At 50.0% G+C, this 14,536-nt stretch overlaps 1 protein-coding gene across 1 annotated transcript in view; it reads right to left on the bottom strand.

Annotated features, from left to right (window-relative positions):
• EPHA10 (EPH receptor A10) overlaps window positions 1-14,536 on the bottom strand; it is a 115,617-nt gene that overhangs the window by 55,641 nt on the left and 45,440 nt on the right. Inside the window, exons 4-5 of the mRNA XM_073317553.1 lie at window positions 4,807-4,962; window positions 3,217-3,558 (exon numbers count right to left, since the gene is read on the bottom strand). Of these exons, the coding sequence (XP_073173654.1) occupies window positions 3,217-3,558; window positions 4,807-4,962 (498 nt within the window). The remainder of the gene's footprint in view (window positions 1-3,216; window positions 3,559-4,806; window positions 4,963-14,536) is intronic.

Below are 14,536 nucleotides of genomic sequence, written 5' to 3'. Positions count from 1 at the left end.
GACCCTCCACTGGTCAGAAGAGGTCTCCTGTACGGAAGGATGGGTCCATGTTGGCCTTGCACAGTCACAGAAATGACTGAGTGAGGAAAGGAAAAGCAGCTACGTGAGCAAAAACATTTGATCAAACAGTGGGGAAATTATTCATAACAAGATCAAAGTTTAATCTCTCAAGATTAAATTGTTGGCCAATTCCTATGGAGAGGGACATGGAGATGGCTCATCTCCATTAACTGTGGCTGGGGAATGGATTTTCATGCAAATTAACAACAACAGAGGGAGAGACAAGGACACAACAAGCCATTGCCGGCTTGCCTTGAGGAGGTTTAAATCATGGAGAGGGACCTGCAGAAATATAACGGGATTGGAGCAATGAGAACAAGCCCCTCTCCACCAGGGAAGGGCTCTGGCATGCAGACAGAAAGGCTCCTCAGTTCTGCTCAGGTCAGGAAATTAAAGGTGTGAGCCCCTAGGGAGAAGGAAGATATTTACAATGGGAAATTGTGCCCTGAAACTGTGGCCTGGAGAAAACAATGTAACCAATAATTCTAACGCTCTCCTAGTCCTATGGGACAGCCAGCTGCTGAATCACTCTGTTAAGGAGTTTCACGTGGCTGGGTTGCAAGAACTGAAGACACTTTTGTGATCCATAAATTCAGACTGTAACTTAATCATGCAATGGACTCTCAGCTCCATGGAGCTCAGAACCTCACCGTCAGAATAGCCTTGTGTAGCTTCGAAATAGCACAGTACAAGGAGAGCTAAGGGCTCTGCAGACAGAGCTGGATTAACTCTCCTGTGGGCCCAGGGCTATTAGATTATGTGGGGCCCCTGTCTACAAGTCTTTTTCCGAATTTAAAACAAAATGATCACAATTATGGCATTGAGGCTATTAACGCTATACTAAACTTGCCTTTTAATTAACATAAAGCCGTTCTGTGGTTATATTTCAGTCTTAAAACATGTAGAATATAGTTAAGTTAATGCAAAATAGCCTACGTCTTACCTTAGAACAGCTGTTATATTAGTTTCTTTTCGGAAGGGAGTTTGGTGCAGGAGGGATTCTGACCTGGTGCAGGGGGTTGGGGTGCAGGAGGGGGTGTGGGGTCTGGAGGGAGTTTGGATCTGGGGCAGGGGCTTGGGGTGCAGGAGAGGGTGCGGGGTCTTATCACAGGTGGCTCCTGACCGGCAGCACAGCATGGCTCAGGCAGGCTGGCTGCTACCACAGCTCTACACCGCTCCCGGAAACGGCCGGGTGGCATGCCCCTGGTGGGAGGGGGACAGCGTGTCTCCGTGAGCTGCCTGAGCCCACAGGTGCCTCCCCCACAGCTCCCACTGGCCGGTTCCCTGGGAGCAGGGGCAGCACGTAGAGCTGCCTTCCTGCCCCAACCAGGGGCCACAGAGATGTGCCAGCAGCCGGCTGTTTCCAGGAGCAGCGTGAGGCCACAGCATGCAGGCAGCCTGCCTGAGCCCTGCTGCGCCAGGGCCCGCCTTAGCCTGCGGCCCTGGGCTGCAGCCCCTAAAGCCCCTGCATTAATCCAGCCCTGTCTGTAGCAGAGGAACGACTGGCCATCTTCACTGCTGAGCAATGGGCTTTTCTAAACCCAGCAAGCTTCTGTTCTCTGTATTCTAGCAATGAAAACCCAGCCCGAGCGTCACAGAGCTGCCTTCATCTCTTCCCATCTATCTGCCTAGGCGCTAGTACGGTCCTCATCACTGCTGTAGTATCTGTGTGACTCTGAGTATCCAGCGGACGGGGTGAAGGTGAGAGGCCCCGGGTGGAGGTGGGGGCCGGCATTGTCAAGTCCTCACGCTGGGGAAATCCACTGGCCGAGCTGTACGTGAGCAATCACCATGGCAATCACATCCTCCCAGCAGCCAAAGCTATGTTAAAACCAGCTCAGGCGTGTCAACCCCTCCGGCTCGCTCAGCCATCTTTGAAAAACTCCTAGCAGATCATGAGAGCAGGTAGACAAATGAGAGGATCTCTGGCTTCCTGGTAAAGGTGCCAGGAAATGGACTAGGACAGGAACATGACCAGCACATTTGGGAATACAGGGACCTGTGAAGTGACTACTCAGCCCTGTGCACTGTATCCCCCAGCCCAGCGCTCTCAGTGAGTGCTTACGGGTCAGCAGTTCTTTCAGAGACAATGGAAACTGCTGCTCCCTCAGCTAGCACCAGCCCAGACCCTGACAGCTCGGCACGGAGCACGGGCTGCGGTGCTGGACAGGCCAGTTCCAGGGGCAAATGGTCTCATGTTACTGGGGAGACAACATCCAACCAGGCATTCCCAGGAGCTCTGCCAAGGAACGTCACGTCCCAGCACTATGACCTCAGAGCATGTCTGGGATTCCAGAAACAGCTGCTCTCGATCACACACCTGCATATCAGGCCCAGTGGTTCCTGTATATGTCACTTGCTTCAAGAGGAGCATATTGGCCCAGCAGTGAAAGTGACCCACGCCCCTTCTGTAAAGATGGGCGCTGCAGCGTGCTAACCTGACTGTTCCTCCCCGGGGGTCCCGGGGCTCAGAGCTGCTCAGAAAACCTTGGGCTTTCCAGGAGAGCACTACATTAACAAAAATGGTAGGAACTCCAAGCCAACTAACTTCATTCTATGCCACTGCCATGCTGGACAATACTCCACAGTCAGCTGCATGCCTCGCTGGCCAGAGTGGCACTGCATGTAGCCAGGCAGCTCCCATTAGAGTCAGCAGAAAGCCGGGGGAGTCACTGAAGCGGACGGGAGACAGTGTGGTGTCCTAGCGCTGTCTAGCAGGCTGAGCCGTCCCCTTCCTGTAACCCCTTTAGGTGGGCTCTGTTTTGCTTAGCCCTTAAAGGGGCAAGGCATTGCTGGTTTCACTAGTTACTTGTATTAAAGAACAGCTACCTACAGAGCCCTGCCCAGCTTTATAGTTTATTTCCAGCTCTGCGTGTCCAGCCATCCCACCAGCTGTTGGGTGCAGCTCATAGAAACTGAGGGGAGTTAAACCCAGTGGCTGTGGGCTTTGCAACCAAGGGCTAAGATTGGAACCTTATTCGTAGTGCAAGTGGGCTGGGGGAGGTTCATTCGCTGGACTTGGGCGGGGGGCGCTCTCTATAGCACTCCCTTTTTACCCCTTCAGGATTCTTGCATCACAAAGGGCACGTTTCAGAAGCTCACAGGAAGGAGCAGAGGGGAAGTAAAGCAGCAAGTGCAGCCAGGGGTGGCCCGTACCTGTGAAACTGGTGGAGATGTTCACTTCCACGTACTGCGGCTTTGACAAGTCACTGAAATCAGAGACGCCATTGACAGCTGCCACACGGATAGTGTAGTTAACATGTGGTAGCAAGTTCACCAGGGTCACGGTCCTGTCCACCAATCCCGTCTGCTGGGGCACAAAGCCAACGCTGCTGCCACACTGCTCGCATTGCCGCCGGAGAGCCACCGAGCAGCGGTCACACAGGAGGTTATAGGTGACGTCGGTCCGGCCGCCCAAGTCTGCTGGTGCGCTCCATTCCAGAACCAGCGTGGACTGCTTCAGGCTGTAGATGAGGTTCCTTGGAGCAGACGGGGGACCTGCAAGCAGAAGAGTGAGCGTTTCACTGCCTGGGCACTGGGTGCAGCCACCAGCAGCACCAGTGCAGGGCCATCACAGATAACACCACGCTGGCCCTGCACTGGAGCGCAGGGGGAATTACAGAATGGCAGAGGCAAAGCTGGATCCAAGAGAGCCTGGCAATGGTAACGCCATCCAGTCACACCAGGGGTCCCGCAGCCTCGCCCACGTGCAATATGAGCTGGAGGTGCAGCACGGAGAGTGTCCACACTGAAGCAACGTTGTAAAGAAAGCGAGGAGCAAGGCAGCACGGGATTGATGATCAGTCTCCCTGCAGTCTGAGTGTATGTCTACACAGTGCAGAGGAAGGTGTGCTCTTAACTCAGGTTAGCTAATCCGCATTAGCGGACTCAGGCTAACATAGCAGTGAAGACACAGCAGCTTGTCTTTTAACTTGCATTAGCAGCTTAAATGAAACCCTGTAGGGAAGCATGGGGTTGAACTCAAGCTGCTAACTGGAGTTAAAAGCCAAGACGCCGTAACTTTGCTATTTTAACCCCGATTAAGGACACACCCGTTCTTGCAGTGCCCGCATATCCTTAGTGTCTGACACCTGCCGACACTTTACACATGCCGGCTACTCACACTGCTCCAAGCTTTGCTGGGTTCCCACCGTGAAATAGCTCAGAGCCAAGCCATCTGGCTCTGCAGAGAGGCCAAGAATAAGACACATCTCACTCGTGCTAGCTGTCAGTCAAACCACGAAGTCTGCTTCTTATTATAGAAGCAATTCTAAAGTGCCCATCACCGTAGTATCTATTAATCAAATTTAATTAACTTGATGCCATTTAATTAAAAACGTCTGCCAGGCTAGCCTGTGTCTATACAAGCTTGCCCCAGTTTTATTGGGGTAATGCCTGCAGTCCTTACTGGCGTGTTTATAGCCTCAGATTTCAGGCCTTGTAACCTCCGACTATGAGCTCCCTGTGGTAGGGCCTGGCTTTTCCTATCTGTTTGGAAAGCACCTAGCTCCTTGTGGGTGCTACTGAAATACCCAGAACAATGCCCAGTGATGCTAATGCCCTGGGACACGGCTACCGAGGGCAAGCGGCTCTGCCTGGGTGCCGGTGGCCTAGGTGCTGGGCGGGGGGGCAGCTCCTTGGCCTGCCATGGGCCTGGCCAGCCCCATGCACATGCGGCAGATCTGGCTGGCTCCTCTCTCTCCCTTCCAGTTACCGAACCACGGATGTTGCTTGAGAGAGACGTACGGGTGCAGGAGGCAGATGGCGGGTCTGATGGGGACCGGGAGTAGTTCTTCTGACACGTGCAGAATGTGGAGGCTTCTCGATGTGTGAAGCTGTGCTCGGGGCAAGGAGAGCAGAGAGGGAGTCGGGGGGATAGCTTATAAAATCCAGTAGGGCAAGCTGTGAAGAGACAGACAGACTGTTATGGCAAGCCGAGTTCTGGCAGCGCAAGCAAACAGAGCGGTTGTTAGTGACCAGCCTTTCCCAGTTCCTGAGGCCCCCTTTGCTTTGGGTCTCAGTGTTCAGAAATCTATCTGCAGAGTCAAGGAAAGAGTTGGGCAATTGCCAGATTTTAGCAACAGCAGGTTGGAGAGGCATGAGGAGAGCAATGGGGGGGGGGCAGGAAGGGGGCTCTCAGCAAAGACAAGGAGGAGGGGGCTGCAGGATGAGGCAGACAATGAATAATGCATGGCCCAGGGTTTTACGAGTCAGGAGGGACAGGGAAAGTTCCAGGGATGACACAGACACAGCAGTAGGATTTAGTGACAGTCTGAATGGGAGGGAGGTACTCAGCCCTGGTCTACACTAGGACTTTAGGTCAAATTTAGCAGCGTTAAATCGATGTAAACCTGTACCCGTCCACACGATGAAGCCCTTTATTTCGACTTAAAGGGCTCTTAAAAATTGATTTCCGTACTCCACCCCTGACAAGTGGATTAGCGCTTAAATCGGCCTTGCCAGGTCGAATTTGGGGTACTGTGGACACGATTCAACGGTATTGGCCTCCGGGAGCTATCCCAGAGTGCTCCATTGTGACCGCTCTGGACAGCACTCTCAACTCAGATGCACGATTGTTTGCAGTTGCTCTGATGCAGGGAGGGGCAACTGAGGACACGGCTTACAGGGTTGGCTTCAGGGAGCTAAAATCAACAAAGGGGGTGGCTTTACATCAAGGAGTATTTCAGGCAGGACTTCATGGAGGGTTCCAATAAGAAATGATGCACCTAAGTTATTGTTCTTATTGGAACAAGGAGGTTAGTCTGGCCTCTGATTGATACATGGCTAGATTTACCTCGCTGCACCTTCTCTGTGAGTGACTGCAGTGTGACCTAGAGGAATGAGTCCCCTAGACAGGGGAGGGGGGGGAAGCAAATGAGTACAAAACAAATCTGGTCTATTTCTTGTTTTGATCCACTCCATCTATCTTTTACATCTTTGGCTGGCAGCAGACGGTGCAGAAGGACTGCATGCCATCCACATCTCATAGCTGCCCGGCAGAAGATGGTACAGTACGACTGCTAGCAATCCGTATCGCCTGCCTGCTCACCATAAGACGGTTCAATAGGACTGACTGCAGGACTAAAGAGAATGACCTGGTCAAGTCACTCCAAATTTAGTCCCTGTGCCCATGTCTGCCCAGGCGCTCCTGGCCGACGTGGCCAGGAGCATCCCGGACATGATGATGACGGCTAACAGTCATACTGCACCGTCTGCTGCCAGAAGGCAACAGGTTGCTGCTACTGTGTAGCAATGCCGTACCGCGTCTGCCAGCACCCAGGAGACATACGGTGACGGTTACCTGAGCGGGCTCCATGCTTGCCATGGTATGGCGTCTGCACAGGTAACTCAGGAAAAAAAGGCGCAAAACGATTGTCTGCCCTTGCTTTCATGGAGGGAGGGAGGGAACGGGGGCCTGATGATATGTACCCAGAACCACCCGCGACAATGTTTTAGCCCCATCAGGCATTGGGATCTCAACCCAGAATTCCAATGGGCAGCAGAGACTGCGGGAACTGTGGGATAGCTACCCACAGTGCAACGCTCCGGAAGTCGACTCTAGCCTCGGTACTGTGGAAGCACTCCGCTGAGTTAATGCACTTAACGCACTTAGAGCATTTTCTGTGGGGACACACACACTCAAATATATAAAACCGATTTCTAAAAAAACGACTTCTATAAATTCGACCTCATTCCATAGTGTAGACATGCCCTGAGAAAGGGAAGAGCCAACGATGACAACTAGAGCATTTACACTAAGGCCCCTTCACACTGCCAGAGTGGTGTAAAGAGACTCATTGTAAATGAGAATCAAGTCACAAAGCTGCATGCCTGGGCAAATAGGAGGAGTATGGCTTTATCAACACAGGAGATGGATTGTGGGTGGTGAGGTGGTATAATATAGTCATCGATACTGAATGATAAGAATATAAACTTATCACCTAATAAACTTTACAAACAACTTTTGGTTCCCATGTATTCTCTGTCAATTACCTTTGAGGTTCAACTACACAAGGAAGTAGTTTCAATGGTGACCCTGAAAGCATTTGGGACGAGAGAAGCCTGAAAACAAATGCGTGAGAGTCATGGAGGGATCAGCCAGACAGACTTGGATATATGCGCTTTCCTGCGCTGCTTATGGAGCAGGAGCTCCAATCGGGACCCCTTTGCTATGTTGGGCAGCTCCTGTGTCTGTTGCGGGAGCTACCTCCAGCTGAGCCAATAGGGGCTGCGATGAGATTGACTCAGCTGGAGTTCAAGCCGAACATGTGAGCAGAACATAACTTTCGGCACCACGCTTTGCTTGGCTTCTCCTTCCTCTCATTTGTGAGGTGCTGCTGTCTGCTATGCCTGCATCAGCTTCCTGAATATTTAAACTTAATCACTTTTAAACTTCCTAGCTGCACAGTCCCACAAAACACCCCTATCTTATCGTTGTTAAGGAGTTCACTGCTGAGATTGTTCCTTTTACAAGAGATTATTCCAGGGCACTCCATGGAGTTCATTAATTTTTTACTGTGATAGAATACTGGCAGCTACAATTGTAATCTTAGGACAAAGTACCAGAGATACAGCATCAGCTGTGGATGACATTTATTCATAGGGCAATGGAATGCTCAGGCAACACGTAAAGTGAAAGGCAGATTTTCATCTATTGCAAAGTATTTTTAGAATTCACATCGCCCTGGAAGTCAAATCAAAGTGGGGCATGAAGCATCTTATTAATCCTTCCTCTTCCTTGAGAGAAAAGTTCAGCTGACCATTCTCTGTGCTGCCTGGAGTCTGGCACAGGTATGGATTGCTGGCTGGCAGAGTTGTGGTCTAACACACAACTGAGAGAAATTTTTCTTTTTTAAATGTTACATAAACGGCCTTTCAGGAATTGCCCCAAACCCACATTTTTAAGTCCTGATCTCTGCAATGTCCTGTCTCAGTTCTACGTACATGTGCACCCAGAGAAGAGGAGAAGCATGCTCAGTAGCCATAGACTTTCAGTGTCGAATCAGAGCACATGTCCGTGAGACCTCCTCCAAGAGTGCTTTACCCAATACCAGCCAAGCAAACCAAGAGCATCAGGGGAAAGAATGGAGCAGACTTTGCCAACAAGCTTCCCCAAATGTGTCCAGTAACAACAGCAAAATGCTGTCACAGCTTAGACTGCAAGTCCTGCTCAGCATGGGAGAGACTTCCAGCTCTGCGTTTTCCCAAGACTAATGTGCCACGTTCCCAGAGGTCTGTAACTCTTCTTTTTCACGCGGTAAGAGACATCTTCTCTTAAGCTGCCGGCAGAAACGGAAGCATTGCATACAGTCAGTATTGCAGGCGCTGCAATGAGCTGCTGCCCGTTCTCAGCTCTGTACAGCAGAGGAGCTTTGCTGCAGTGGGTACCGATAGCATCTTGTGCAGCGTTCAACCTTAAAATGAGGATTGTTTCCCTATTTGTAAAAGGACAGTGAATCCGCTCTTCTCTCTGAAAACCCAAATTAAATAGGATTCTTGCACAACGTTACAGCCATGCAAAAAACTAACAACTGCCTGGCCGTTGTCAACACTACTTCTGTACGGGATGCAAGCCAAGTCTCCTAAGCCTGGTCAGGTCAGAATTCTCGGAAGCAAAAATAGAGCGATCGGGAGAAATCTTGTCACTGAAGCAGCTGATCTCTCCTTGTCGGTCTTCCTGGCACTCACCAGAATGCTGGGGAAGCTGCAGGATGATGCACTGAAATAGGGAACCAGGGTCTGCAGCATGCAGTTGCCTACAACTGCCTCCCCAGATCTCCATGCCTTGCCCAAGTCATAACTAACCACAGGCCCTTAATCATGGTGAGGAAGCCAAACTAGGACTCAGAGAATACAAATATTAGTGTCCTTTGGATCCTGCTCTTATTCTCTTAGCTTGGGTCCATTTAAGAGAGCACAATAGTGTATATTTTTGGCAGTCTTTGTTTTAAGCAAACCTTGCAAAAAGCTCAAGCCCAGCGTTTTCCCCTCTACCAGATTTGTCCCTTCCTGTTTGTTCACTTCTTGCTGCAAGAGAATGGTGCTCGATTTGCAAGGAGGCAACGTTCCTGTGGGATTTGCCATGATGATGAAGAATTTCCTTGAATGTCCCCTTGTTGTGTTAGGGAGAACAAAATCCCCCAATCTCCTATCTACTCCAAACCATTCGATATGCCATAGACTTTTCTCACATCCCCTCTTGTCTCCTGTCTAAGGAAAACCACCCCAAATGTTTCAATGTCTCTTTCTAGAAGAATTTTTCCAGGCCTCCTAACCATTTCTGGAATGCTTCTCCAATCTTCTCCCATGCCCCAAATTCTGCCCTATCCTTTCGGAAAGGGGGGGGACTAATGATGCACAAAGTATTTCACATGAGGACACACCATTGATTTACATAATGGCACCCCAATTTTTATTGTCGTCTGCACCCCACTCCTGGGCCTCCAGGTGCTTCCACAATATAAATGTTAAATAATGGTAATGACCCAAAAATGTAGCATTCTATGACCAAACTTGTGGTGCCAAGCACACCAAACTGCCTGCCTCCCTCCTAGTCCCATCACTGATGCTCATGCAAGCAACCTCGCTTACCATGCATTCTTTACAGCAAGTGCACTTGTTCCCATCTTGTTAAAACACTGTGTGCGCTCAAAATAGTAGCAAAACAAGCATCATTGATTTGTGCTGTAGGTTGGCAGATAGATAACCTGGCAGATGCACCCGTGGGAAGGTTCACTCTTACATACACAGCTGCTGCATTTCAGTGGAGGGAGGAGTGGAGATGGTTCTATCGAAGGAACAAAGTGACATCAACTTTCATGCCTGACCTTTTCTGGAAGGAGAGCAGGTGCTAGTAGGGATGCAGCATTCAGATGCACAAGGCAAAGCTGCTCAGATTATGGTAGGACATCTGTGTCTTCCCCTGCCCAACAGAACTGCCATATCCTCTCTGTTTCACAGCACACTATAGTAACTGAGAGCCTCAAACAAATTAATTTATCCTCCATTTCCTTGCAAGGTAGGAAAGTATTAACCACGTTTTAAAGATAGGGAAATGGAGGTACAGATCACATGACTGGCTGAAGGTCACACAGGAAGAATGGCAGAACCAGGAATTGAACCCAGGTCTTGAGTCCCACAACAAGACCAGGCCCCTAGAACAGAGACTGATCTAGACCCACAGATGGGATTCCAGCTCTTCCACGCAAGTACTGTAGTGTGAGATAGTGACTTAGACACAAGAAACATGAAGCCATTGACAGTGCACACAAAGCTACACCCCATAGCCCTTAGGCCGGGCAAGTGAAGACTGCTCTGCAGTGGTACCTATGGTAACCGGGGCTCTGTGACCTGCAGCATGAGAACCACCCTCCCCCCAGGTCTCCAGGGGGACACAGACACACTCGAAGGCCAAGGCTCTGCACTGTGTCCCATCATGACCTGGCTGAGTGATGGAGTCCAGTTGGCATAGGGATTTAATTTGATGCCAACATAGCATCTGAGATGGAAATTGTAAGTGTCCTGCAGCCTAATGGCTAACAATGCAAGTGCAGTTCTCAGCTACTGTCAGTGTCTGCCGCCCACATTCCCGTCTGCAGCTCACAATCCGATCGGGACAGACGGCAGCGCAGAGCAGCTCCTCTCAGGATGGAATAGTATTGGCAGTAACACAGCTCCCAGGGGAAAGACAGTTCTCTACAAGAACGGGAGGCCGGGCTGGGATAGTGCTAGTGGCATCTTATAACTCGGCCAAGAGTTTAAAGAGATTCAGTCGCAGCCACTCTCACTAAGGGGGGAAATCTACAGCCAGTTTTCTGTTGCCGTCTTGCTATAAGAACCATGGAGACACGGCTAGGTCTAAATAAGTAGAAACTCACCAGGAGTAAGTAATAGCAGAGGCTGTGATCCTGCTGCTGCAGTGGTTCTCAACCTGTTTACCATCAGGGACCACATAAGTGGACCACAACGTGTTATGGGGGCTGCATCCAATACTACCTGTATGGCCCTGAGGATGTCACATGGGCTGCAGCTTTCTGCTGATTGGGCCGCAGGTTGAGAACCACTGTGCTGTTGGGTTCACTGAGTTAAATTGTACACAAAGGTCTGTTGTGGAAGTAAATTTTATTTGCATAGAGGGGTCCTGGTCAGAAATCCTCCTGTTCTGCTCAGATTCCACAGCCACTTGCTTGTTACAGCGGTCACATTTAGATGTTTGCAGCTTTATTACACTGGTAAAGTCAGAACCCTTCCTTGATGGGGCTTGGCTAGCTGGAGTGGAGCCATACACCTCCCCTCCTCTCCCAGGTTCACACTGGGTGTCTGCAGCTGCTGCTTCTGCATTATGAAGAGCCAGCCAAAGTGCTTTGTAAATTATGCAATGGTATTTAATCAGACAAATGTAAGCATGTTAAAACCCACTAAAACTGACCCAGCAAATCAGTAGAGTCCAGTGAAAATCAATAATCCATTCTCTGTGGCCTTATCATTCACCTGACTAACTGAAATATGCTTATCGTTTTGCAAAGAGGAGTGGGGCAGAGACCTGAGTAAATATTGCATCTTAGCATAAAATAAAGAGGATGAGCACAGAGGGGAGATTAAATACAAGGCGGAAGCCACTTCCTGTTCTGGATGTAGGAATGAAGCCTAATGCTAATACTAAAATGAGAACAAACTCTTCTATATGCTTCCTCTCCGCCCCGACAGCCGTGGTACATGTCTCCTCCTCCATACCTTCCTTCAAAAGGGGTAGGTTGATATTGTAGAGAAAAGGTGAGGGACCTGCAAATGAAAATCAGGAATTGCTCCAGCAGGCAGCAGGGCTGGGAGAGGGCTCCCCTTCTGCGTGAATTTCAGGACAAGCACTTTGAAGATCACAACTGTCTGCTGTCCAGGGGGCAGGGTTGGGTTTCTTAGCCCACCTGCATGATGCCACTGCTTATAAAAACCAAGAGCTTCTCCTGTGGTTTGTGCTAGTAGCTCTTCCCTTGAAACTGGGAGCGAAGCCTCTTGCCACTACCCCCCACCCAGGATGCCGTGCTGCCTTGTGTGTTGTCTAGTCAAAATCTGGAACTCTCCATATTGAATATGAGCTTCATCTTTCCAAGCCGCAGGATAAAGGAGGATGTTCTGAACATTTCCTCCATGGAGCCGTTTCCAGATGTAACCACACTGAGGTGGCCTTTGTGAGGGGAGCTCCATCTCCTTGCAAGGCCGATGCTCTAGCGACACTTTAAAACATTTGTAAAAGGCTAAATGGTTGTGGATACTGTCAGGCCTCGGAACCTCACAAAACAGCATCATGCAGCCAATCCAGCCCTCGGACAGTAGAGACATTCTCTGTGGAAACGGAAAGCACCGATTTCATGGCAAGGTCAATCCAGAATAATAAGAGAAGACCTGAGAAATGAAGTCAGTTATGTCAATCTCTCCCATCAGCAATAACAGCGAAACATGCTCTGCCCTCATCAAAAAATAACTGACCGTGCTGCGCAAACTCCCAGGACACACCCCAGCCTGGAGGGGGCAGCTTGCATTTCACCTGGCAGGAGCCACAAGATTCATGTCACAGAAGTTCTTAGGAGACCTCCGCAGGAGGGAGAGCAGCATGGTGAAGGCAGGAGGGATCTGACTGAAAGGAAGTTTAGCTACTTTAGCTCACAGGATGTCAAATTATTTGTGAAGTTCCAAATTTCAGTGCAGCTGCCAGCCTTCCGCACCCCCCAGGAAGCTGTCGGAGCAAGAGTGTTGAGGTATTCCCCCCTCTCTCCCCCCCCCCACTGCATTAGCAGGGCTCCAGTGGTAGGGAGAAACCCCCACAGATTTGGAAGGAGGCACTCTCAGAAGTTGCAAACATCTTCACCTAGCATTCAGAGAATGGCTTTTAAACGAACTGTGACCACTGCCAATTCACCTCCCCGCTAGATCTGCATCTAACACTACTGTGACATCACAAGCATGGGTGGGAGGGGCAGACAGACAGGGACTTGGGGCTCTGATTTGCTGCAGTTAGGGAGAACCCAGCTTGAGTTTCAGATTATTAAAGTGGCAAAATTACATTGTTTAGAGGAATGGGAGGGAGATAATTGGGAGGCCCCCGTGTGACTATAGCGGACTCAGACTGCAGGGACTGCTCGCATACACGCTTCCTAAGCATTCATGTGGTGGGAAGTCTTGACATGCCAACATCTGAATGGTGAACACAAGAACAGGCCAGTGTTCCATCTAGTGCCTCTCTCCCCCAACCACCTCACCCCTTCACAATCTCTCCACTGGCTCCCCTTCCTCATATCACCCAAAATCCAAGCTTACGGTCCTCACTTTTACACGTCTGCTCTTGCGCCTTCTTATTTACCTCCCCTAGTCGCTTATCAAGACATCTTCTCTGGGCCACACCCCCAGCCCTTCATCCGCCTCTCTTCGTCAGTTTCTCAACCAGTGGCACTGGACCATCTTCACCTCTGAGCCCTGCACATGGAATGCTAACCCCGAACCGATGCAGAAAGCCACGTTCCTCTTCTCAAGACCCCTCTCTGCAAAAGTACCTACAAGAGATTTCCCCAACTCTGAGGCAGAAAGTAGGTTATTCCCTCCTCTTCTAGCTCCTCCACAAACAAGGCAGAGCAGCAGCAGATGCCCCAGAGCCACATAAAAATGTTTTTCCACAAAGCCAAGCAGCAGCCCCCACAGAGGAGAGAGCATCATTATGGGACAAATACACACATTTCTCTGCAAAATGCAACTCAAACTGGCTTTGACTGGTCTCCCACAAACACCATTTTTGTGGCTTTGGGGCCTGATCTGCAGGTGGGAATCCCACTGAAGTTCATGGGATTTCCATTCGCACGTTGCTCACCGGACAGGACAGCAGGGGGTACCACTGTAGCCTGAGCCTGGCCTGAAAGGGTCTGCTTTCCAGCTCTGGTGGGGAAGTTATGCTAGAGCTAGACCACTTGGTCCCTTGGAGTCTTGAACAGAAAAACCCTCAAATCCAACTCACTTTTTCTCACCAAAGCTAGGGCTGCCTGCTGCATCACATGGCAGCGGCACATTCAGAGACGGTAGAAAGCTGCCCGCTGATGTACAGTGGTTCAGATCAAAGGGTAGAGCTTCACAGTTCAAACACCCTAACAGAAGCGGAGTTTCTAATTAAACACGTTTTCTTCTATTCTTTCTACTCTCCCCTTTTCGCTCTTGTGTGAGGCTCAGATGTATTAAATCTAGAGAGTTTGTTTAACAGTAAGTGTAGGAGGAAACAGATTGCTTTTTTCCTCATCACATTTCCATAACAGCCTGAGGGCGCTGTCCCAATCCTCAGACCAGTAAACAATTTCTGGAGCGGTTGCCACACTGGCTTTTCACCTTCTACTTGAACTCCTATAAAAAACCTCTCTCCTCTTTGGGATTTTCCCACATTCACTGTGGCTTTGCAGCCAAATTTTGGTCATGAGTTTGTTTCTTCTAGATAGCTGTCTCT

This window comes from Lepidochelys kempii, chromosome 19, assembly GCF_965140265.1.
Source record: "Lepidochelys kempii isolate rLepKem1 chromosome 19, rLepKem1.hap2, whole genome shotgun sequence".
Lineage (NCBI taxonomy): Eukaryota > Metazoa > Chordata > Testudines > Cheloniidae > Lepidochelys > Lepidochelys kempii.
The sequence above is the reverse complement of the archived record's forward strand: the minus strand, read 5'-3'. Positions and strand labels throughout refer to the sequence as shown.